This window comes from Tenrec ecaudatus, chromosome 3 (assembly GCF_050624435.1).
Source record: "Tenrec ecaudatus isolate mTenEca1 chromosome 3, mTenEca1.hap1, whole genome shotgun sequence".
Lineage (NCBI taxonomy): Eukaryota > Metazoa > Chordata > Mammalia > Afrosoricida > Tenrecidae > Tenrec > Tenrec ecaudatus.
In genome coordinates this window covers 133,749,754-133,776,271 of record NC_134532.1, presented here as the reverse complement: position 1 = coordinate 133,776,271, position 26,518 = coordinate 133,749,754, and the positions used below count along the sequence as shown (strand labels likewise).

General features: G+C 40.8%; 1 protein-coding gene across 3 annotated transcripts in view; it reads right to left on the bottom strand.

Annotated features, from left to right (window-relative positions):
- Nucleotides 1-26,518, bottom strand: part of FAM13A (family with sequence similarity 13 member A) — a 313,755-nt gene that overhangs the window by 181,786 nt on the left and 105,451 nt on the right. For all 3 annotated transcript variants that reach the window (XM_075544017.1, XM_075544018.1, XM_075544019.1), the window contains one exon: nt 6,715-6,859. In XM_075544017.1, coding sequence (XP_075400132.1) covers nt 6,715-6,859 — 145 coding nt within the window. The remainder of the gene's footprint in view (nt 1-6,714; nt 6,860-26,518) is intronic.

Genomic DNA, 26,518 nt, shown 5'->3' with positions numbered 1-26,518 from the left:
TGAACTGTGAAAAGAATTGTATGAGCCCCAATAAATTGTTAAAATTAAAATAAATAAATAAATAAAATAAAATTGAAAAAAAAAAAAAGATATGATGTCCCCTCACTGACCCACAGCACTAAGAGGTACAGCACTGGATATACAGTGCAGGAAGTGTGCTTGTCTGACCCCTCTCTCCTCCCAATGAGATGAAACACGAAGGGAACACAACAGAACAGCAAGGGTAGCAAAACAACGAAGTCCCTAAGGAATCCCAAAAAATAGACTTCAGACTCAGAGGGCAGGGCTTGGCACTTCATCAGACTGGCTCGGGAAACATACACAAGGATCAGCAGACAGACCTGGAACTAGTTATAGGAGCTTTCTTCCAATTCGTCTTCATGTCTGTCTATATGAGATAGGCAAGATAAACAATCCTGAGGATAAAACAACAGAACTGACAGTTCCAGGAGGACAGGGGAGAGTGGGAGGCAACAAACCTAGGGGCAAGGGAACAACAAGAGATCTAAAATTAATGGTCAGGAAAGCATAGGATGCCTTGGGGGTTTGATCAAGTACAATGTAGCTGAGAGGAATTACTGAGAGCCAAATAAAGGTCAAACATGATAGTGGGACAGGAGGACTGTAAAAGGAAATAGAGAAAAGAACTTGGAGGCAAAAGACATGGACAGAAGTATACATATAGGCATGTATATATGTAAATATATAACGATGGGGATATAGACCTATGTATATATATGTATATGTTAAGTATTAAGGAAGCATATTGTGTTAGTCTTGGTGCTTCAGAGAAACAAATCCACAGAAACTCATGTAGAAGAGAGAGTTTTATATAAAGATTAAGTGCACATCAAGAAAACATCCCAAGCCCGGTGCTGCCCAAACCCACAGGTCCAACATTAACCCATATGTCCAACACCAATAAACAAAGTCCTCCTCCCTCTCACAAAGCAGATGCAATGTCGCTGACTGCAGGAGGAAAGCCGAGTCAGTGAATGTGTAAGCATCTCAGCACTGGCAGGGGTCTCCACATGGCTGCTCCAGGATCCAGGGCTGCCCTAGGGTAGGTCCATGTGGCTTCTCCTTGGGGATGTCTTGCAGGGAGCGAGCCTTGCAAGCTGATGCAGGGAATTGGCTAAGTCAGCTGCACCCTGGTCTGACCATCACACAGCAAGAGACCCGAGAACTAGAAAGGCGAGGTTCACCAAGCCATTTATCCCTCTGATCTTCAAGTAACGCCACGTGTTTATCGGTCAGGTTGACACAATACACTAACTACCTCACATACGGACATTGGGCCTCTATTCAAATACTCCCTCAATTCAAGAACACTTTTTTCTCATAACCTGGCATTCTGTGATGCTTACCTCCCCAACCTAATCACTGAAGACAAAATGGGTGCATAAGCAAATGTGATGAAGAAAGCTGATGGTACCTGGCTATTACAAGATATAGTGTCTGGGTTCTTAAAGGCCTGAAGCTAAACAAGCAGCCATCTAGTACCAAAGTCCACATGAAAGAAGCACAGTGGCTTGTGTGATCACAAGGTGTCAATGGGATCAGGTATCAGGCATCAGAAGACCCAAAACAATGATACCGATGCGAATGAATGGGGTCAGAGTGGAGACCCAAGGACCATCTGTAGACAAGAAGACATCTCCTCAGAGAAGGGTTACAAGGAAGGGATGAATCAGTCAGAGGGCAGTATTGCAGCAACACAACATACAACATTCCTCTAGTTTTTTAATGCTTCCTTCCCCCCACTATCATAACCCCAGTTCTACCTTACAAACCAGGCTAGACTGGAACATCTTCACTGGTACAGATAAGAGCTCCTGACACACACAATCCAGGAGAGATTAACCCCCCCCCCAGGAACAGAAATTGGAATAACAATACATGAGAGTAGGGGGAAGGTAGGTGGAGAAGGACGATAGAGGGGGAACTGAGTGCAAGGATTGACATACCACGCACACATTGGCCCTGAGAGGGAAGAACAACAGAAATGTGGGTGAAGGGAGACAGTGCACGGTGTAAGATATGACAACAGTAATATTTTATCATTTATCAAGGGTTCATGATGGGGAGGCTAAAAAGAGAAAGAGGAGCTGATACCGAGGACTCAAGTAGAAAGAAAATGTTTTGAAATTGATGACGGCAACATATGTGAAAAAGTACTTGGTATAATAATAATTGATGTATGAATTGTTTTAGGAGCTGCGTGAGCCCCTAATAAAGAGATTATTAAAGGCGTAATAAGAACAAGTAATAAACACGGACTATACAATGGGTAAACGTTGAAACAACAAATAAAAAGAACAAAGAAACCAGTCCATGAGGAGCACGGCTTGTATCAGTCCATTTATTTGAAATGCCCAATACATGGCGGCAGGAAGTAGATCCAAGGCGCCAAGGGCTGGGAGGAGTGAGGGTGGGGAGTGAATCCGAATAGTTGGGAGTTTCTCTTTTAAGTGATAGAAATGCTCTGGACTTAAACAAGCCGATCACACAACTTGGTGAATCCTAAAGCGCACTCCATTGTACACTTTAAAACTGTGAATTTTATGTTATGGGGATTATATTTTAATTTAAAAAGCCACTTAAAAGAAATGTCAATGCTCCAGGAGCAAAAGAAAAAGGCCTTAGGTTTGTGCCCCAAATCGTCTTCCATTAGTGTTACTTTTTCACAATTGTATGAATGAAAATGCCTTCAGTTAAACTGGATAAGGGTGTAAAAACTCAGGAAGTATTAACTGAGCCTGAGTAACATGGCATTCTTTTTTTGTATTTGTTATTTGTCTGCTCAAATTTCCCCAACTTCCCCTAGCATAACCATCAAGAAATCTTCAGTGTAGCTACCGTATCTATAGCTTTACCTATGTTATAGTTCATATCCAAAAGTCATAGAAAAATACAGAAACAAACAAACAACAAAAACAAAACACTGCACTCTGCATGATAGCAAGATTATTCACATCCAGGGTCTGTAATATAAAAATGATAATGATGTCATAAAGTGAAACAGAGACATATAGAAACCATAGATAGATGACTGAATTTAGGGTTCACACTTCATCCTTGCTCCAATCTAAGAGCACCTAGTTGGTATGACCCTGCTTGATGCTGACACTCATGTAGAGATCACTGCATGAGATCGCCCACATGAAGACGTGGGTAAAGTGTGGTGAAGAAACTAGACAGTGCCCCGCTATCGGAAAGAATAGCATATGGGGTCTTATCTTCAAACAAGTCATAGAAGTGAGGTGTCAACTAAGACCGCACAAAAGCAGCACACCAGCCTGTATGATACCTTATTTTTTTTTAAGTTGTGCTTCCATTTTTCTTCTTTTTCAGACTTTCTGAGTTGGTGTTTTCATTTTTCATTCAGACCTTCCGAGTTGGTTTTTGGTTTATACTTAAATGTTTTTCTGATCTTTGGAAGGAAAAATGAAAACAAAGTTGCTTTATAATCAGTGCGTAGGATTTCTCACCCAACTGCAGTGCGTGGGCTCTCCCTTTATTCATAGGAACACTGAGAGAATGCTGGCTCCCCTGCCCAAACTTCCCTGAGTTCCATTCATTCTTTTTGGCTACAATTCGCTCTGGAGGGTCACATTCCTTCACCATATCCTGCACTTTCTTGGAGATATAACTATCAGCAAGATCAGAAACTAACTGCATCAGGCATTGTTCTAGCAAAATGAGGCTTCCAGATTGCAGTCTGTAGTTTCCAACCACGATATTTATCTGCCTATAGAGCCAGATCTGAAATTTGCCTTTGGAGAAAATCAGTCATATTTTCCATCCACGTAACAGATCTGTATTTGGCTCCCGCAATATTATCAATTTGTGTGTCCTATCATGTACTTTCCTGCTAGGCTCTCCACTATATTAAACTTAGTAGCAAGGATTTCAAATCAGGGCACGCTAACATTTATCATAACAGGGGTGTTTTATTTAGGTTGCATATTACCATCCATTGTTGTATTCAAGTAATTAGCTCTATCTCAGCAAGCCTGTATTGAATGAAATCATATGTACTTATTTCCATTTTATTTTACGTTTATCTTATCTTAAGAGGCCTAGTAAAAAAGGGAGTCAACAGCCTTAAGATATTTTTAAAAGCAAGATCCAAGAATTTTAAATTGAGATTTTAAAGAGATCCTTTGAAAAGCAAGAAGAAGAGCAATCTCTGACTTGTTTTTTGTGCATATTATTATCTCTGCAGGTCTATCTAGACAATATAGGCAGGATAAACAATCTGGAGGAGAAAACATCAGGACTGATGGTTCTGGGGGGACATGGGACGAGGCGGAGCTAGAGAAAAGAAAGTGGGTGCTAACAACCCCAGGGACAAGGAACCAACAGGTGATCCAAAATCAATGGTGAGGAGGGTGTAGGAGGCCTGGTAGGGCTTGATCAAGGGCAATGTCACCAAGAGGAATGACTGAAGCCCAAATGAAGGCTGAGCATGATAGTGGGACAAGAGGAAAGTAAAGGGAAATAGAGAAAGGAACTAGGAGACAAAGGGCATTTATAGATGTCTAAATATGGGCATTTATAGATGTCTAAATACAGGCATGTACATATGTAAATATATTTATATATGGTGATGGAGAAATAGATCTATGTGCATATATGTATGGGTGTAGTATTAAGGTAGCAGAAGAACATTGGGCCTCTAGTCAAGTACTCCCTCAATGCAAGAACACTGTGTTCTATTAAACGCATTCCATGATGCTCACCTTCCCGACACAATCCCTGGAGATAAAGCAGGTGCATAAGCAAATGTGGTCAGGAAAGCTGATGGTGGCAGGCTATCAAATGCTATAGCCTCTGGGGTCTTAAAGGCTTGAAGATAAACAAGCAGCCATCTAGCTGAGGAGCAACAAAGCCCACATGGAAGAAGCACACCAGCCTGTGTGATTCTAAGGAGTCAATAGGACCAGCTATCAGGCATCAAAACAGAAAAAAATCATATCATTGTGAATGAGGGGGATTGTGGAGTGGAGACTCAAAGCCCATCTGTAGGCAACTGGACATCCCCTTCCAGAAGAGTTGTAGGGAGGAGACGAGCCAGTCAGGGTGCAGTGTAGCAATGATGAAATATACAACTTTCTTCTAGTTCTTTAATGCTTCCTCCCCCCCCCCACTATCATGATCGCAATTCTATCTTGCAAATCCGGCTAGACCAGAGGATGTACACTGGTAAAGATCAGAGCTGGAAATACAGGAAATCCAGGACTGATAAACCTCTCAGGACCAATAATGAGAGTAGCGATATCAGGAGGGTATTAGGTGGATTAGAAAGGGGGAACCAATCACAATGATTTGCATATAACTCTCTCCTTGGGGGACGGACAACAGAAAAGTGGGTGAAGGAAGACATCAGACAATGTAAGACATGACAAAATAATAATAATTTATAAGTTATCAAGGGTTCATGAGAGAGGGGGTGGGGAGGGAGGGGAAAAACAAGGAGTTGGCACCCCGGGCTCAAGTAGGAAGCAAAAGTTTTGAGAATGATGAGGGCAACAAATGTACAAATGTGCTTGACACAATGTATGGATTTTGAAAAGAATTGTAGTAGCCTGCAAAGTGTCTCATTTTATCTGAATGTTGTTCTCCCCTTACCTCAAATTTCAGTTTAAAGTTCATTTTACTGGTTTGACAAGATTCCACTAAGTGTATTCCTATCTCGGTTCCCAAGAAATATACTCAACTTATTAACACAACAGATTCCTTTATAAGGGATAGTGTCCCAGTCAATAAAACATATGTTGGGTCGTCTTTTACCATTTCCGTGGGATGCTACTTGATACCCATTACCTTTTTCACAGTCTTGGCCTCAAGTGAAAGAAGAAATAAAACCCCTATCAATGCTCAAACCAAGTATTTCTGATTTTATTATTCATCTCCACATAAATCAACCAGTAGATTTAGGTCTGTACACTTGATAAATATCAGAAGACTTCCAGAGGAAACCTCTCATATCAGCTCCCGCACAATTTGCCTCTGCAAGAATGAAAGTGAAATAGCATGCCTTCCCTCTTTTTTTCACTTCTCCAGGATTTCAATTGGATACTTTGTCCTCTCTTCTCCATGGCAGATCTTGATAGACCTATATAATTTCCCTAATGTGTAAAGAGATAGGCTGTAAATGATCATAAAGTATATAAAAAGACTTAAATGTCATTACCAAGGACTCCTTTACACATCTTTAAAATACTCTGATGGTTCCCAAGAATTCCATATATGGGACTTAAAATTTGAGGTGGAAATTGAAAATGTGCCAGACACACGAGAGACAGAAAGACTTCCAGTGATACTATCTTCAGGAATTTTCTCTCGTGTTAGTAAGGAGAACTCCTGAACTCAGGCACGCACACACAACACTGTTACAGAGCAGGCATCCAGGAGACAGTGGCGTGGCTCGTTGAGATGTCTGATTGTAGAAGAGAAACGGAAAATCACTATCATTCCGCAATCTTAGAAGTAGATAGATCACTTTGATTATGTACTTGGCAGAAGGAATGTGAGTCACGAATGGAATTTAACATAAAGCAGCACAGGAGGATGACATGGGCTTCTGACAAAAAGTCATTCAAATAAAAATGACAGCTTTTCTTTAAATGAATAAAAGACAATAATTTCCAGAAAGCAATTCCTGTGTTATATAATAGTACTGGGAGGTTACGCAACAATGCTACTTACTGGTGCTATGAGAAGGTTTTCACACGCCTGGTTGTCGTTCTCTGTGCACTCGACTCCAAACAGGGTATGATAGCTTTCTAGTATCTTAGCCATTGTCTTGTTGCATAGGTGCTGTTCTTTCAAGCCCTCAAGCCCAGGTGGCACACTAGAAACAAGGAGGAGAGAGGAAAAAGAAAGGACTGACAACCTTGCACCACCAACTATCCATTTGGGCATTGTCCAATCACAGATAGGTATGTGGTACCTTGTAAACCCTATTTTACAAAACATTACAAGTACATATGATTGTTCATGGTAACTAAGGAGTGCTACTTTGCAATGTACATCAAAACATCATTATCGTTACTATATTACTATGCAAAACATGTTTAGTGTATCTAGAAATGGTTCTTTATTGTTTTTATGCCTAGAAAAAGGTACACTATATACCAAGACAAACTGACAAACCATACTTGTTTCTACTTACAAGTTCCATTTAAATACAGATTTAGGAACTGAACTGATTTGTAATCTAAGGACTGCCTGTGTAGGATGCAGTAGTCTTACAACTTTCAAATTGTATAAAGTCCTACTTCACAGAACCCATGGTGGCTGTTACATGATGCATGACTGAACTTTGTAAAACATAGCGACTCAGACTTTTCTTTTTATTTCTTTTGAATCCTTAGCCTTCTTAGAACATGTTCAACCAACGCTATGCATGACATCGCTAGGACAATGATGCTCTGCTAAGAGCCGAATCTGTATCACATACGACAAAAGAACTGTACAGGCCGTGCAGAAAGGAAATACAGATGACCATGTAGCAGTAGTAGTTGTTGTTGTTAGAGTCTGTCGAGTCTGTTCCAAGGCATAGCGACGCTATGTACAACACAATGAGACGACGCACGGTCCCGCGGCGTCCTCGGAATTGCTTTTATGCTTGAGCTCATTATTGCAGCTACCATGTCAATCCATCTCGTCCAGGGTCTTCTTCTTTCACACTGCACTTCGACTTTACCAGCATGAAGACCCTTTCCAGGGGCCGGTCTCTTCTAATAACATCTAAAGTACATGAGACAAAGTCTCACCATCTTGCTTGCATCACAGCGGGACTAATAGGTAACATTATGACAAATGGAGAAAAGTTCGAAATTGTCATGGATTTTGTCTTGCTTGAATCCACCATCAAAGGCAGCAGCAGACAAGAGATCAAAGGAGACACTGTATTTAGTAAATTGCTGCATAAGACTTCTTTCCAGTGCTGAAAGGCAAGGATGTTACTTTGAGGACTAAGGTGCTCTGATCCAAGCCCCAGGTATTTTAAATCATCTCACATGCATGTGAAAGTTGGATGTTGAATAAAGAACACCAAAGAAGAACTGATGCATTTGAACTATGGAAAATATCATGGATTGCATTGGGTACATGTTCTGCACAAGACCTCTTTAGAGTACTGAAAAGCAAGGATGTTACTTTGAGAACTAAGGTGTGCCTGCAGAGCCGTGGCATTTTCTATTGCCTCAAATATTTGTGAAAGTCGGACATTGAGTAAGGAAGACTGAAAAAAAAACTATTACATTTAAAATGTGGTTCTGGCAAAGAAAACTGAAAATATCATGGACTATCAAAAGGACAAACTGATCTGTCTTGGAAGAAGGTTATGACCAGAGTGCTCCTTAGAGGCAAGAATAGCAAGACTCATCTCATGTACTCTGGACATGTCAGAGAGACCATTTCCTGTAGTAAAGCGTCATGATCGGTATAGTGGAGGGGCATCATAAGAGAGGAAGACATCCAAGGAGATGGATTGACACCATGGCTCCAACAATGGCCTCAGGATAGGGATGATAATGCAGATGGAACAGGACTGGGCATTGTTTCATTTTGTGGTGCACAGGGTCACTAAAAGTTAGAACCAACTCAATAGGCCCTAGCAACAACAACAACATGAACTGCCAAAAGAACAATCACATCTGTCTTGAAAGAAGTACAGCCAGAACGCTCCTTAGAAGCAGGATGGAGAGACTGCATCTTATGTACTTTGCATGAGTTATCAGGAGAGACCAGTCCCTTAAAAGAACATCATGCTTAGTAAACTAGTAGTACTTGTTGTTGTTGTTAGGTGCCATTGAGTCAGTTCCAACCCACAAGAGACGGAAACCCTGCCCAGTCCTGCTCCATCCCCACCATAGTTCCTGTGCCTGAGCCCATGGTTTCAGCCGCTGTGCCACTCCATCCTATTGACGGTCCTCCTCTCTCTCACTGCCCTTCCATTTTGTCAAGCGTGATGTCCTTCTCTAGGGACTGGTCTCTCCTGACAACATGGTTAAAGTAAGATGAAGTCTTGCTACACTTGCCTCTAAGCCTAAGGAGCACTCTGGCTGTACTTCTCCCAAGACAGGTTTGTTGTCCATTGAGCAAAGTGGTAAGAGGGGCAGTGAAAAGGGAGGAAGACCTTTGACAGGATGGATTGGCTGCAAAGAAAGGCTCCAGCATAAGACCCATTGTGAAGACGGCGCAGGAGCAGGCAGTGTTTCTGTTGCACAGAGGCTCACTGTGAGTCAGGACCGACGAGATGGTATCTAACAACAATGTTTGTGTTGGCTTCCCCAGTTTTCCATTTCCACTATAGTCACTCAACCGATGACCGCTTCCTCTCAGCTTTGTTTCACTGACGTTTGTATGCATATGCAGTCTTCTACGTTTTAATATGTTTTAATGAATAAGCTAAAAAGACTTCAACTCAAATAAATAAACTTCCCATCATTTGATTTAGTTACACCCTTCAAATAGGATTGTTCAAGCAGGCTTGAATGTCTCTAAACATATCAATCACCCCTTGTTCTCATCCCCTAGTCTTGTCCACAAAAATTCCATGGAAATCATATCTACTTATTATTTTGCAACTGAAAAACCCTGGCATGCTGAGCCATTCCTCCATTATGTAGTTTCTCCTCCCTGTGTCCCCCAACCCTTGCCAAATTCTAATATGGTAAGCAATCCCTGTAGGGTAAGTTTAATAAGCTTCTCAGAGATATAAAAGCTTCTTAGTGTAGACTGTACTGACAGTGAATCTATTGTGATTGACCTATATTCATCTAGGTTATGAATGAAAATGTAATTGAAATTAATAAGAGCTGGAAGATTTTTAAACTGATAACATTCCATCACAAAGTTACTAATGTTTCTTAGAATTGTGGCGGCAGTAGAAAGCAGACTTTTCAGAATTATTTCTGTACATGGCTCCGCCCCTGGCGAAGAGTCTCTTCTTAGAACTGCTGCCATTGGGCTCTCCAAGTATTCAGCTTAGACGATGTACGTCCGCTCTCGTTGTTTTCTCTTCACATTGCAGATTTTACAAACAGCACTACTGAACTGAGGAGTTCATCTGTGATTGCTTTTCAAATGCAGTGACAGAAGCTCAAACTTCACCAAAAAGAACTCTGGACTGCTACATTCCAATTCAAGATACCACGACTATAACAATATTTAGTAAATTAGAAAATTTATACTCATCAGATGTTTTCAAATATCCAGCTGTTTGACATTTGAGGACTGTGGTAGTTACATAGTTCCATGTCAACTTGATGATTTAAGCTTGTCAATCAGTCACAGGCTGATGATGCCTTCTGGCAGCTGAGACCTTCTCATGAGGATTCTGGGAACGTCCTCTCTTTCTCCCTGGAGGCAGATTCCGCCCTCTCTCAGTGTTACACCTTCCTGTTGACAAACCACATGGAGCCACATTGATGGCAGCCAGAGCCCTGGAGATGCGTCCACTGCCATTGGATTCACAAGATTTCCCATGCACCGTCCTGTGATCTTCCTGCATTTGGCATTGTTGCATGTGCTGTGTGAATCTAAAGAGGAATTTATGGACTAGTATTGGACATATGGGCTAATATGGGACTTATGGACTTGATCTGGACTGGGGTGGGATGTTTTCTCAATATACAATTGCTCTTTGATATAAAGTTCTCTCACAAACATATGGATGTCTCTAGATTTGTTTATCTAGTCAAAACAGCCTAACATAGGGCTAAACATTTGGATGACTAAACAATATTTTATTAAAATTTTTTTTTCTTATTAGGAGCTCTTACAGATATATTTTTAAACATTTTATTAGGGACTCATACAACTCTTATCACAATCCATACATATACTTACATCAATTGTATAAAGCACATCTGTACATTCTTTGCCCTAATCATTTTCAAAGCATTTGCTCTCCACTTAAGCCCTTTGCATTAAGTCCTCTTTTTTTCCCCCTCCCTCCCCACTCCCCCCTCCCTTATGAGCCCTGGATAATTTATAAATTATTATTTTGTCATATCTTGCACTGTCTGGCATCTCCCTTCACCCGCTTTTCTGTTGTTCGTCCCCCAGGGAGGAGGTCACATGTAGATCCTTGTAATCGGTTCCCCCTTTCCAAACCACTCACCCTCTACACTCCCAGTATCACCCCTCACACCCCTGATCCTGAAGGTATCATCCACCCTGAATTCCCTGTGCCTCCAGCTCCTATTTGTACCCATGTACAACCTCTGCTCTATCCAGACTTGCAAGGCAGAATTCAGATCATGGTAGTGGGGGGAGGGAGGAGAAGCATTTAGGAACTGGAGGAAAGCTCTATTCTTCATTGGTGCTACATCACACCCTGACTGACTCATCTCCTCCTCTAGACCCCTCTGGGAAGGTATCTCCATTGGCCGACAAATGGGCTTTGGATCTCCACTCTGCACTTCCCCCTTCATTCACTATGGTAAGATTTTTTTTTTGATGATGCCTTATACCTGCTCCCTTCGACACCTCATGATCGCACAGGCTGGTGTGCTTCTTCCATGTGGACTTTGTTGCTTCTGAGCTAGATGGCCGCTTGTTCACCTTCAAGCCTTTAAGACCCCAGACACTAGCTCTTTTGATAGCCGGGCACCATCAGCTTTCTTCGCCACATTTGCTTATGCACCTGTTTGTCCTCAGTGATCGTATCATGGAGGTGTGCACCCAATGATATGATTTTTGTTCTTTGATGCCTGATAACTGATCCCTTCAGAGCCACGTGATCACATAGGCTGGTGGGTTCTTCCATGTGGGCTTTGTTGTTTCTGAGCTACTAAACAATATTTTTAATTTCATATTAAATAAGTAGATATGCTCCAATCTATTTAGACACATGATTTCAACCAAAAGAGTGAAGAATTAACTGATCAATATTCCTAAACATAACAAATAAAATTCAATGCTTCTGAGCCAATTCCAACTCAAAGTGACGCTGTATAGGTTTTCCAAAATGGCTAATATTTAGAAGAATAGACAGATTCAGCTTTCCTTCTCAGAGCAGGTGGTGGGCTTGAACCGCTAATGCGTAGTCAGCAGCTGGATGCTTATCCCACAGTGACACCATGCCTCCTTTGCTATTAACATAGTTATTATTAAAATCTGAAATTATTAAAATCAGAATGTAGCAGAGGCACTTAAGTATGCATAAATAGTGGTATGGCTACTGTCATTTTCAAACATGCTGAATGTGCCTTGCTGCAGAGCAAAAAATCATCTCTTTCAAGGGTCTTATAGAAAAGGCAACCAAAAAAAAAAAGCCACACTGTGGTATCTTATTTCATTGGGCAATGGGGAGGCGGGTGAGGGGAGACGCCGGGGAGTGTAAGATAAGATATAATAATTATTTATAAATTATCAAGGGACCAGGGGTGGGATCGGGGAGGGAGGGGGATGGGGGGGGGGAAAAAGGGAAACCGAGCTGATTCCAGGAACCCAAGCAGAAGGTGAATCATGAGAATGACGAGTGCAACGAATGTATAAGGGTGCTTTGCTCAATTGATGTATGTACGGACTGTGATAAGAGCCTTATGAGCCCCAATAAAAAGATTTTAAAAAAAGATACATAATGTTTATTTGAAAGAGGTCACAATTAGAAATAATTGAACAAATTATTTTTAAAGGAGAATTTCCTACTTTAAAATGCAAGAGAAATCTTCCCTGGTTCCACCTTTATACAAGACCCAGGCTGATGAAAAGCCATAAGTGAAAAGCCTCAGGTCAGTAACTCTATAGCGTAGCTTCTAGAAGAAGCAGTCAGCGGGTCTGTCACAGTCTCCAGTTATCCTTAAATCGTGAGACCTGGAAACCACCATGGCATCTAAGGGGTTTCGGTAACCTGCACTAGGCAGATCAGCTGAAATATGTTGCTGTTTTTAGGTGTCATAGCGTCTGCTCCAACCCATAGTGAGCTTATGCACAACTGAACAAAAACTGCATGGTTCTACACCACCATTGCAATGGTTCCTATGCCTGAACCCATGGATGTCAAGGCCTGCTGAGACCTGTGCTACCTACATAATTTCAAGCCTGTGCTAGGTACATAATTTCATGTCTACTTGATACATGAGTGCAGAGGTGGAGTCTGTCAATCAGGTCATAACCTGATGATGCTTCCTTGTGGGTGTGGCCTTCTCATGAGGATTCTGGGAACTTCGAATCTTTTCCCCTGGAGACAGGCCACCCTCTCTCTCTCTCTGTTTCCCTTTCCTGTTGAAGAGGCACAGTCTGAGAGACATGGGAGGCAAATGGAGCCTCCCACCAGTGCTGAGCTGCTCTGCCACCATTGCATCCACAAGACTTTGCACCCACCGGCCTGTGATCTTCCTGCATTTTGCATCATTGCATGTGCCTGTGTGAGTCTGAAGAGGGATCTATGTACTAGTATTGGACTTATTGGACTGGACCGGAATGTTTTCTTAATATACCATTGCTCTTTGATATAAAGTTCTCTCTTACACTTATGAGTGTCAATGAATTTGATTCTCTACTCAACCCAGTCAAACACAATGGCCTTCCTCATTTTCACTGAGCCTCCGCTTTACCAAACATGATATCCTTCTCCAGGTACTAGTCTCTCCTGACAACATTTTCAAAGTATATAAGACAGAGTCTTGCCATCCTTGCCTCTAAGAAGCACCCTGACTTTACTTCTTTCCAGTACAGATCAACGTGTCCGTTGAGCAGTCCATGGCACTTTCAATATTCTTCTCCAGGACCATAATTCAAATGCATTCATTCTTCTTTGGCTTCCTCGGTGTTCAACTTTCACATGCATATTAGGCAATGGAGAATACCATGGCTTGGGTCAGGCACACGTTAGCTCTTGAATTAACATCTTTGCTCTTCAATACTCTAAAGAGGTCTCGTGCAGTGGATTTACCTAATGCAATACATATCTCGATCTCTTAATTGCAGCTCCCATGAGCATTGGGTGTGGATCCAAATAAGACAAAATCCTTGACAACTTCAAATTTTTCTCCTTTTTTTTATGATGTTACTTATTGGTCTAGTGTGAGGATTTTGGTCTTCCTCACATTGAGTTGTAATCCATACTGAAGGCGATAATCCTTGATCTTCACCAGCAAGTCCTTCAAGTCCTTCTCATTATCAGCAAGCAAGATGTGTCATCTGCATACCACAGGTTTTTATTAAGCTTTCTTCAAATCACCATGCTGCACTCTTCTTCATATACTTCAGCTTCTCTGATGATTTGCTCAGCATAGAGACTGAACAAGTATGGTGAGAGGATACAACCCCGAAGCACACCTTTCCTGATTGTAAACCATGCAGTCTTCCCTTTTGGTCCAGGTACACATTTTGAATGGAGTGTTCCGGAATTCCCATTCTTCTCAGAGTTATTAGTAGTTTATTATGGCCCACACGGTCACATGCTTTTGCACAGTCCATGAAACACAATTAAACATCTTTCTGGCATTCTCTGCTTTGAGACAAGAAATACATGGTTTGAAAAACAAAAATCCAGTCTGTGACAGTACTGAAGATAAAGGAATACTTAGATCCATCAGTGCTCTAGTGTCAAACCATTTACCTGCGCTCACGGGGATGCAAACTGGTGACTGTCAGGACCGTGATAAAGTCCAGAGTTTTAACTCATCTTTATAGCCACGTGGAAGACTCTTTTTATGCCCTGAGCCAGCTCCTTGGTACCTGGGGGTATTCTAGGTATACATTAGCAAGAGCCTCCTGCATCTTCTTCAGACAATGATGCAAACATAAAGGAAAAGATGACTACCTGAACTATAATTAGTTCTGAATTCTGTGCACTTTTATTATAAGCTCGATAAACTGGCTGCATAGAAAGGCTTCTTCATGGAAGAAACGTCATTAACTTGAATTTCAGCTTCTTGCCTCATTGGAAAATGTGAAATAGTTTAAAGAAAGAAAGAAAAATTGAAATCCCAGGATAAGAAAGAATGAGATAAGAATCACTGGCCAATACACATTTTGGTGCCCCACATGTCAGGCTTCTTTCTGGGTATATTTGACCTGCTGAGGTAAAAAAAATATCACCTTTACCCTATTGACTTAGAGTTTTTGAGATATAGAACATATGCCATATCTCACTCTTCACTGAATGCCTATAAAAAATTCAGGTTATTTTAATGTAATGTTAGCTAGTCTGAGCTAGAGGAAGTGCGTGCTGGCTTTATTGAAAGTGTTGGTGTTATACTAAATATTTAGGTCAAGTTATACTTCACATGGTGTCCTTTGAACTAAATATATATTCAAACAGTTTAAATTACATGAATGTGGAATTTCCCCTCAAGCATCATTTTGCCTTTTCAGTAACTGAATAGTAAGCAGTTCCAATTTTTTATCTTTAAAAGGGGCCAGAAACAAGAGTTAGAGTACAATTAACCCACTGCTGGTGCAGTGGGTTCTGTGTGTGACTGCTGACAAGGTCAGCTATTCAAGTCTACCAGCCTCCCTGCAAATGAGACATGAGACTTGCTGCTCCCATGAAGACCGATAGCCTCAGAAACCCGCAGGACAAGTGTCACTCTATCCTAGAGGGCTGTTATGAGTCATAATTGTGTGATTGGTGGTGAGGGTGGTATAAGAAATACAGATTAAAATTTTCTAACATCCAAATGGTTCTGTGAGAATTCAAATTCCTTTATTAAAATTTAAATGTTCCAGTTTTTTTGTAAGATGGCACAACTTCTCCAACTGGGCACAGAAAGAATTTTTCTTTTAAAAAAGTATGGAGTCAAGCTCACCGCTGTAACAGTGAACATGAATTATCCATTGACTTCTACATATTAAAATGTGTTTGGAAATGTTTACTGCATTGTTTGAAGAAGGAAAATTTAGATCTTCAAAATATTTTTGAAAATCGTTAGGAAGTCTTACACTTTTGACACTATAAATTGACCTCACACCATATATATGTCTTTTCAATATTCTTTTCTAGTCTTCTTAAGCTGTGTTCTGGCTTTGCAGAATCCAAGTTGTACTCTCAAAAACAAAACAAAACAAAACAAAACCCCAAAAGCTCGCCACCACCTATTATTCTAACTCATAGTGATTCTATAGGGCACAGAAGCCCCACCCCTTTGTGGCTCTAAACCTTTAAATATTTGAAAGGTTGTGGAGTGATTGATGGGTTCGAACCACTAGCCTTATGATTGGCAACTCAATGTGTAACCCCAAGTAGCCACAATGTGGCTGCATAAAACTTCCTTGGCAGTCCCTAAATACCAAATTCTTTTTCAAAATATTTACGTTTTTGTCTTATCCTGTGATTTCGGGGTCTGAGTTCTCATATTTAAAACTAAGATGATAAGTTATTAAATTAGTGTAACTTCATAGCTGAAAATATAGTGAAACACCATATCTAAGAAAATAGACCTGATGTGGTCTATTCCATGCAATTTCTGAATCAGCATCCCAAATAACCCCAAGAACAGGTCTAAAAATTAAGGCATCAAGAAAAATATTTTTTACTTGGTTGGGTTGTGTAATGCACAAATTTGGAAGCCAGTTGGTCCCCAACCAGAATGCCACATAACACTTGGAAATGGCATATTTGGTGATCAAATAATAAAACCCCAAGCTTCTTTAGCTCAGTTGTTCTGCCTGCAGCTAAGGCAGACGGGTTTTGTGACCATTCACAATGTCAATGGAATTTGGCTTGCTCATTATATCATGTGAAGTTCTGTTTTCTTCAACCAGTGTATGTTGTCACTTTATAGAAAAGCTACCTCCTTTTCCAAAGCACAAATGAAAATGGATTTATGGGTATGAAAGTTTCCCCTAATCTGCTTTTCTAAAAGTAGCAAAGAGATGTATAATAGGATGCTATTTTCTAAGAAGAATCAAAATACACTTTCAAGTACTAAACAGACACCCATAACACCATCTACTCAGCCACCCAGCAGACAACCAAAGTGACAGAAATTAGAAAAGTCCATGACATCTCTAAGATAGAAAAATTAATATTCTTACCCCAACAAGAAGACAACTGGAGTTGGCCTGGGGGAGTGGGGAAGAGGATGAATGTGAAGAGGCTTAAACAAGTCTACCAACAGACAATGAGAGTGATACGAATAGACGCATGCTCGCTCAAAATGCACCTACAACCCCAAGAAGAGTCATCACCTGTTATCGTCCCTCGTGACGGTATTTTTCTCTCCATTCTTTGGGCTCAGTTTCTTAGGATATCAGTCTGCCAGGCAAACTAAAGATGCTCCACAGAGCCTTGTGCCTCCCAGAGTTTCTTCAGATCGGAGACCACTGGTATTCCCCCTTCGGCTTTAGCAGCAGTCGGGGAAGAGCTCTTATCTTCCCAGGAATTTCTGAACATTAATACAACCTAACTGAATACAGGGGGTCCCAGATGGTAAACAAACTGTGCTCCAAAACCTCATCCTGCAAGTTCATCATTTAATCTAGACCATAGAAGATATTTCCTCATGAGGGAAAAGCCTGGCATGGTATTTAGCTACTTAAGGCACCTAAACAAATTTATTGAACAGATATATTTATCTCCACCCCCCTACTGAGTTGATTCTGACGCAGAGATTCTTTGTATTGGCTTCTGAGGCCACAAATCCCTACGTTCTCCCACTGAGCGGCTGATGGGTTTTCAGGCGCCTACTTTGTGGTTGGCGGTCCAGTGCTTCTCTCGCGGTGTCACTAGAGTTCTTTACATAAGTCTGTAGATTTCTGCTCTAAAGTAAATAGGAGGGGTGCTGCAGCAGCAGAGTTTTACAGTGAATGGTATTGATATTTTCATAAATTTGTCCAGGAACTTAAAGAAAAGTGATAACACCAATAGTGGGTAGAAAACATAGAAAAAGATCATTTTCTGAAAACTTACTATCTGCTGGACAATATGTTTTGTTGTTACCATTAGTTGCCATTGATTTAATTTCAACTCAGCATTGTCTGGGGTATAGTGATTATATGATGTGCTGAACTCCGAAAATTCAGCCATATGAAACCAGTCGTTCAGAGGGAGAAAGACGGGGCTTTTTACTCCTGTAAGAGTTACAGTCAAAATGAGCAGCCGATATTAAGGGCTCAAGCAGAAGGCAAATGTTTTGAGAATGATGATGGCAACAAATGTACACATGTTCTAGACACAGTGGATGCATGTATGGATTGTGATAAGAGTGGTATGAGCCCCCCATAAAATGGTTTAAAAAAAAGAGAGAGAGTTACCGTCTCGGAAACTCACAGGGGCAGTTCTACCCTGTCCCCTCGAGTTGCTGTGAGTCAGTAACGACTCAGTGACTGTGTGGTTGTGGATCTTTTATCCCAAATGCGCAGATTAGAGAACTGCTCCAGAGGTTCTACCTTGTGCACTTTTCCATCAGTTAGAACTCAGAGTGCTCTTTCTCATAAAACAGGGAGGGGAACATCCAAGGTTAGCCCAGACCAACCAAAAAAAAAAAAAAAAGCTGAAAAGTTTTGAAATACCGTGCACTATTAAGGAAAAAAAAGTAGAAAACAATATAAATTAGAATGAAAGTTTTAAAGGGAAATATCTACTAACAATAATCTGTTATATTTTACTTTAAATCCACTCAGTCACTTGATACATAGTATTCACAATGCAGGGAACAGGACTCCCATCAAAACAAATCCCTGTAGTTGGGGGATTTGGCTTTCAGCTGTGTGGGGATGAGGCAATGAGGAACATGGGAATCAATAAATAGGAAGGGGCTTTTTAAAGTTACTGGAAAAATGAAAAGAGAATGGACTTTCTGATTGAAGACCTGCTTCTATGCTAACAGCAAATGTAGAATATCGCCCAGATACATGCTGGTGAAGGTTGAAATCTATGCAAACTACTTGAATCCATCACTTTCAAAGATCACATTCTAATCCAATGTGGTTTAGTTTCTGTTCAGAATTTATGGGAACTTTTTCTCTTCTCCACAGTAGGTGTTTCCTCACACCCTGGAAAATAGAGAAAGAAGAGCTGGGTATAGAGGGGGTGAGGAGAGAGAGAGAGAGAGAGAGAGAGAGAGAGAAACCTGCATGAGGGAAAGGGGATAAGTGGATGAAAGTGGGAAGAAAGAAGGAACGGATGAAAGAGATTGAAATGGATTAAGAACAAGTATTAGTAAACTACCTGGTTTCTAAAGGAGAAGAAGGCAATGTCTGGCCTGTGAAAGCCAAAGGATAAGAGGAGGACCCAGAGTTTTCCAACTTCTCCAGAGGGAGGGAGAGGAGGTGGGGTAACCCTGGAGATCAGGGAATTCACAGCAGGGAGTTTGGCTGCAATCTGTAAAAGGATTGACCCCCAGGACTGGGGGGAGCAGATTCCACAGTGGTTGGAGGACAGTTACTGAGTTTGTCACAAGAGTTGCTGCTCTTTAAGAATGTATATTTGTCAATTGTGGGCCATGGGGGTGTAGTGGGTGAAGTGTGGGGTCCCAGAGATTCAGAATGAACCCATGGCAGTGAGTATGAGCTGTGCCTATTATGAAATAACTATCTAATAAATTGTATATCCTGTGGTTAATGCTAAGTGCCTGCAGTGAGTTCTCAACTCATAGCAACCCCTTGGGAGAGAGTGACACAGTGCCCTATGGCTGCTCCAGCAGAGCTCCTTAATGAAATAATCAACCTATAAATGTTTATCTTACAACAGAACTAGCAGTTGGTGAAATATTGATAGGATATGCACCATTCGCTCAGAGTACCCTTCGACCTTTTATTTATTATTTGTTTGAGACAAACATGTTTGTCACTCAAGAATTCCAATTCCTTCCCATCTATCAAAAGATATAGCATCTAGGGTCTTAAAGGCTTGAAGGTAAACAAGCAGCTGTCTAGCTCAGAAGCAACAAAGCCCACATGGAAGAAGCACACCAACCTTTGTGATCATGAGGTATCGAAGGGATGAGGTATCAGGCATCAAAGAACAAAAAATCATATCACTGTGAATGAGAAGGAGTGCAGATTGGGGACCCAAGACCCATCTGTGGGCAACTGAACATCCCCTTACAGAAGGGTCCCAGGGAGGAGATGCACCTGTCAGGGTGCAGTGTAGCAATGATGAAACATACAAATTTCTTCTAGTTCTTAAATGCTTCCTCTCCCCCACTATCATGATCCCAATTCTACTTTACAAATCTGGCTAGATCAGAGCATGTACACCGGTAAAGTTAGGAACTGGAAACACAGGGAATCCAGGGTGGATGATCCCTTCAGGACCAGTGGTGAGAGTAGTGATACCAGGAGGGTTGAGGGAGGGTAGGGTAGAGAGGGGCAAGGGTATCTGAATAGAACCTCTTCCCTGGGGGACAAACAACAAAAAAGTGGGTGAAGGGAGACATCAGGCAGTGTAAGACATGACAAAATAAAAATTTATAAATTATCAAGGGTTCATGACAGAGGGGGGCTGGGAGGGAGGGGGAAAATGAGGAGCTGATACCAAGGGCTTAAGTGGAGAGCAAATATTTCAGCAATGATGAGGGCAAGGAATGCGCTTGACACAATGGATGTATGTATGGATTGTGATAAGAGTTGTAGGAGCCCCCAATAAAATGATTTAAAAAAAAAAGAATTCCAAGTCCTTTTCAATTTTACTTCTCCTCCCCCTGCCCTTCCATCTTCATCCACTCAGGTCACTGTTTAAGTCTGAGGGATATGGAGGAATTTTTTAAATGGTTTTTCAAGAAACCCATTATGTATCATTTCACACCCCATCTCAAGAAACCAGATCATTCCCAATGTCAGTGAAACCCTCCCTACAGGCGGTCTTTCTCTGCGCCCAGCCCCCTCCCTCCCCTAACTGTACATAACCGATCCGCTCTCCTTCCCCTTTCTCTCTTTCTACCCCTCCCCCGGCTTCCTTTTGGTTATCAAAGTCTTGTTGATTCATGTAGACACTACATTTCTTCTTAATTTTTCCTTTTAATGATGGTGCTACTCAATATTTATCTTTGTAAGAGTAAGTTTTGCTAAGCATAATGTTCTCTAGTTTTGTGCATGGCTTGCAGTGTTCTAGAGGGTTGTCTTTGTTTTTATTGATGTATAATATTTAATACTATGAATGAATCAGAGCTATAAATTCATTCCACTACATATAATTCCACTATATATAGTTTTGGTTGTTTCTATGTTTTTGCTATTATTAAAATTCCACAATATAAAAATTGCTGCAAATTTATGAAATTTGCTGCAATAAAAACAGGGGCCTATATGTTTGCTTGTGTTGGATGTCTATTTGCATTTGTTTCAGGAAGTGCAATACTGCTTTCCATAGTGGTTGGTACAATTCTACAGTTCTAACAGCAACATAAAGTATCTCTATCTCTCCATGTCCTCCCCAGCATTTATGCTGTTGTTTTGTTGAATTTTGTTAGAAAGTGTCTGTATAAAATGATATCCTATTATTGTTTAATTTGTATTTCTTGTGCTGCTAATGATTTTAAACATTTCTTCATATGATTGTTGACCATGTGGCTGTCATCTTTGGTAAACTGTCTATTCATGTATTGTGCTCATGGCTTGATAGGGTCATTTTTGTTGTTGTTTTTGTGTTAAGATGTAGTTTTCTGTAAGTTTTGGAGGTTAGCTCTTTATCTGGTATATTATTACTTAGTATGTTTTTCCAATCTGTCAGTTCCCTGCTAGCACTTTTGATGAAGTTTTTTGATGCATATAAATGTCATATTTTCAGTAGTTCCCAGTTCTTTATTTTGTCTTGTGTAGTGTGGACATTTTTCATTGTGTTCGGTAGTGTGTCTATGCCTTGCAGTAGGGTCCTAAGTCTGTCCCTATTTTTTCCTTGATGGTCTTTATTATTGTGTGATTTGTATTTAGGTCTTTGATCCATCTTGAGTTTTTGAGCATGATTATGAGGTATGGGTCCTGTTTAATTCTTTTACAGTTTTTCCAACACTAATTGTTGAAAGGCAATCTCTTGCCCATTCTTTATTAAGAATTATGTGTCTATAGGCACTTGGCTGTATTCCTGGGTTCTCAGTTCTAATCCATTGGATTTCATATCTATCAATGTAGCAGTACCAGGCTGTTTTGATTACCATCTCTATATAGTAGGGTTTAAGGTTTGGAAGTGAAAGGCCTCCTACTGTGTTTTTATTTTTTTAATAGTCTTTTATTTATTCTAGGTTTCTGTTCTTTCCATATAAAGTTGGTCATTAGTTGTACCATTTCTTTGAAGTATTGTGATGGGATATGGATCAGAATTGCATTGAATATATAAAGTATTTTTGGTAATATTGCCATTTTCACAATGTTTATTCTGCCTATGCAGGATTATGGTAATTTATTCAATTTATGCAAATTTCCCCCCGTTTCTTGAAGAAGTGCTTTGTAGTTTCCTTGTATAACTATTTTGTTTCTCTTATAAGATTTATTCCTAAATGTCATCCTTTCTGTAGTTATTGTAAATAGTATTGTTTTTGATATCTTTTCAGTATCATCATCCATAATATACAAGAATCCAACTGATTTCTGTATATTGATCTTATAAACTGCTACTCTGCCAATTTTTTCAATTATTTTGAGCAATTAAAAATATTAAGGCCTTGGGGTTTTCTACATAGAGGATTATGTCATCTTCAAAAAAGGCTATTTTTGTTTCTTCTGCACGTAGGTAGACACCTTGAATAACTCTCATAAAAGTGTCGATACAGGGAAACTTTGTCTATTACCCTTTCAAAGTGGAAGTTATTTCAATTTCTCCCCTGAGTCTTTTCAACCTCTTGGTCACTGAAAAGTCATGGTAGAATAATCAAATATTAAAAATAATTTAAATGTTCAAGAATGATTTAATTAATAAAGGAATACTATAAAAACCACTACAACAGGGTGAACAAACCAATGTTTGTTGATGCAAATAAATTTTCATGACATTTTATTTAATGATAAAGCTAGTAAGAAAACAGCCAATACGAGTATTTCTTTTAGGTAAAATGTATTTATATTTCTGCATAGAGATTTGTAAAATTATGACTTCAAAAAAGTTATTAGCAATGATTCACTGACAGTGTTTTGTTTTTGTTTTCTTGCTAGATCCTAGGTACAAACAGTATTTTTACGAAATGAATGAGACTGTTTTCAAAAAGGAAAGCATTATGGACGGAGTATATGCTTCTGTGAAGAATACCCATCTGATAGCAGTATCATTACCTCACCCAGACTAAACAAGCGCGTTTTAATAAGATGTTCCCTGCTAGGGCTACAACAGCTTGGCCACCCAGGGAGAGCTTACTAAGCCTCTTCAACAGTTTCATTTGAAGTTGTTTCCAAACGGATGAGGTAATTATTTCACCGTAAATGTTACCTCTGGCAACACAATTTCATTAGTAAAATAAGTCAAACCAAAAAAACCCAAAGTCCATCCAACTGATTCCATTCATGTGATCCTGTGTGCATAGCGATAGAAGGGGCCTTTCAGAAGCAGCGCTCATGAGTGAGCCTTTCTTGCCCAGGCTCCCCTGGGTGTGTCCGACCACCAACCTGATAGCTCGTCACCCAGCTCTGATGTTTTGCGTCACACAAACCCAAACCAAACACATTGTCTTCAGTACCGTTTGACTCAGAGCAACCGCGAAGGGCAGAACACCACCCCGTAGGATTTCCAAGACAGCAATCTTTTTCTTTTTAAAAGTTGTTTGTTTATTTTAGACAGCTTCCCCGACATGCAACTCACAGATACACTTCAAGAGTTCAATCGCGTGCATAAAAGCAGTGCACCCATCCTAATAGCTAGACTATGCTGGTATTAATGAGCTGAAATGAATGGATATTGGCCATTTTTAATCTATCATTCCAGGTGTGTCAAATTGAAGAAAGATGGTCTTACATTCACCATCAAAAAAAGAATATTTCATGGGTACCCCTAAAGTACAATGCTTTCAGTGCTAGGATAAGAGGCACACACCTACAGAGAAGCCCAGTTTACATGACCAGTATCATATTTATGCACCAACCGCTACAGCCAATGATGATGAAATTAAAGAATTCTACCAACTTCTTCTGTCTGAAATTTATCAAACATGCAATCAAGATGCATTCATAGTTACTGGTGACTGGAATGCAAGAATTGGATACAAAGAAGGATCACTGCTTTGAAAATATGACCTTGGTGATAGAGACAACACTGGTGATGGCATGACAGAATTTTGCAAGACATACCATTTATCTAACATACATGCTGATCATACATGTAAATCTCACCGAATTAAATCTACCGGAATCAAATGCCTCTACCCGTGGAAACAGATGATGGAGAAACTCAGTCTCATCAGTCAGAACAAGGCCTGGGTCCTACTGAAGAAAAGACAACCACTTATAAGCAAGTTCAAGTTGAAGGTGAAAAAACATTAAATCATATCCATGAGAACCAAAGTACAACCTTGAGTATATCCCACCTAAATTTAGAGAACATCTCAAGAATAGATTTGACATAAAAAACGCTAATGACCAAAGGCCAGACAGATTGTGAGATAACCTTAAATCATGCATGAAAAAAAGCCAAAAGGTCATTTTAAAAGCAGGGGAGAAAGAAAGAACAAAATTAAGTCAACTATAACTGTATCGCAAAGCTCCTTGCTGCATAATGAGGTATTAAGTAGCCTATTAATTATGTTTATAATATGACACCATCCAATATCATTTGAAAAACACCATTTCTACTTGAGAACTGTTTCAATCTTGCAGATATCAACATTTACTTAAAAGGAAGACACCCCGCGGTGAATGAGTTATGTGATGGGTGTGTTACTGACGAGAGTATCAGTGTAAAACTGAGTGGTGTACAGTACCCTCCTCAGGGCAGTCCTAATAACCAATAACACCAAAGCTGGAAACAACATTCCACGTGCCAGAGAGATCCACAGATTTGACTGCCATTTAACATAAACACAAACTTGCCATAACTGTAAACAAGAAATCAAAGGAGCTACAATCTACAATCTAGCGGGGTAAGGCACCTGTGCACAATGATATGATGCACATACCTTTTATACTGCGGAGAAGAACTACACTGAAACCCAACCAAACACATTGCGATCAAGTTGATGCTGACTCACAGAAACCCTACACGGGGCTTCGGCAATTGTAAACTCAGATGGGGACAGACAGCATCCTCTTTCACCCACAGAGGGGCTGATGGGTTTGCATGTCCAACCTTGCAGTTGGCAGCCTAATGCCTAGCCCAGAGCTATTTCCAGCGTGCCTACCGAGAATAATGATCGCCGTTCATGTCATTTCTACTGAACAGTTGCCTCAATGCCGTCCAACAAATACTTAATTAAAACATGCAGCACCACCAGTTGGTTCTGGCCCTCGTAGGGCAGAGTAGAACTGCCCCTGTGGGTTTCTGAGACTGTAAATCCTCATGGGAGTAGAAAGCCTAATTTTCCTCCCCCGGAGTAGCTGGTGGGTTCAAACCACGCATTTTGTGATCTGCAGTTCAGTACCTAGTCAACTATGCCACCAGGGCTCCAATAGGTATTTAGTGAGCAATGATTGCTTTATTTGCTGGTGCCAAGGGCTTCAGAAAATACAAAGAGTAAGGGCTGCCAGCACCCTCTTTGCTCACCTTAAGCCAGGTAAGCGTCCTTCATTAGCACCTCCTTCCTCTAAAGGAGCTTATACTGTGCAAGGGCAGGGTGAGGGATAGAGAGAATGTTAACTAGACCTTCCCGGGGAAGGGCGGGGGGGGGGGGGGAGCTCAACCTACCAATTGAGTCACAGCCTAATGACACCTCCGTGGTGTCATACGTCTTTTTTGCATAAGCCAGAGAGACCGAGCAGAGTAACGTTTTCCTGGGCCCTTCACCTTTTGCCGGAGCTGAAACTCGTGTCTGAGGCCCTGGTCTCCTGGGGCATCGCCAGCTGGTCCCGGGAGCCATCAGCTGGTTACTGGCAGACGGTGTAGTTATTCGGCCAACGTTGGACCTCTTGGCTCTACCAGCCTGTGGCCCTGAGGCCTCTGCTTCCTTTCATCAGTGAGTCAGGAGAAGCCTGATTTGGAGCAACCTGGACTTAACCTATTCCTATAACAGTGCAAGCCATCTCTTGATGTAAATCTACTTCTGTTTATCACATATACAGTATCAGTGGGCTTGCTTTTCTAGATAGGAAAATTATAGAAGTATAATTAATGGTAAATTAAGTCTATACGAGTATAGATTCATATATGTCTATATGAGCGAGAGAAGGATAGTGCTTTCTACTCCCGTAAACCTTACAGTCTCAGAAACTCGACGTGGCCCTTCTACCCTGTTCTACAGAGTCCCGATGAATCGGCATTGACTAGACGGCGATGAATTGTATTTTATTTTTTTATTGTCCATAGGAAAGGCACAGAGGGCACAAAGTAGGCCACACAAGTTTAAAAGCACACGCACTTTTGTGGGGGTTTGCTCTGGGATGGAATAAGTACTAGGCAAATCCCCAAGGCGCGGGGTGGTACTTAAGCCAGGCCACACTGTTAGCAGCGCTGCATTCTCCTGCGCCAGCAGGC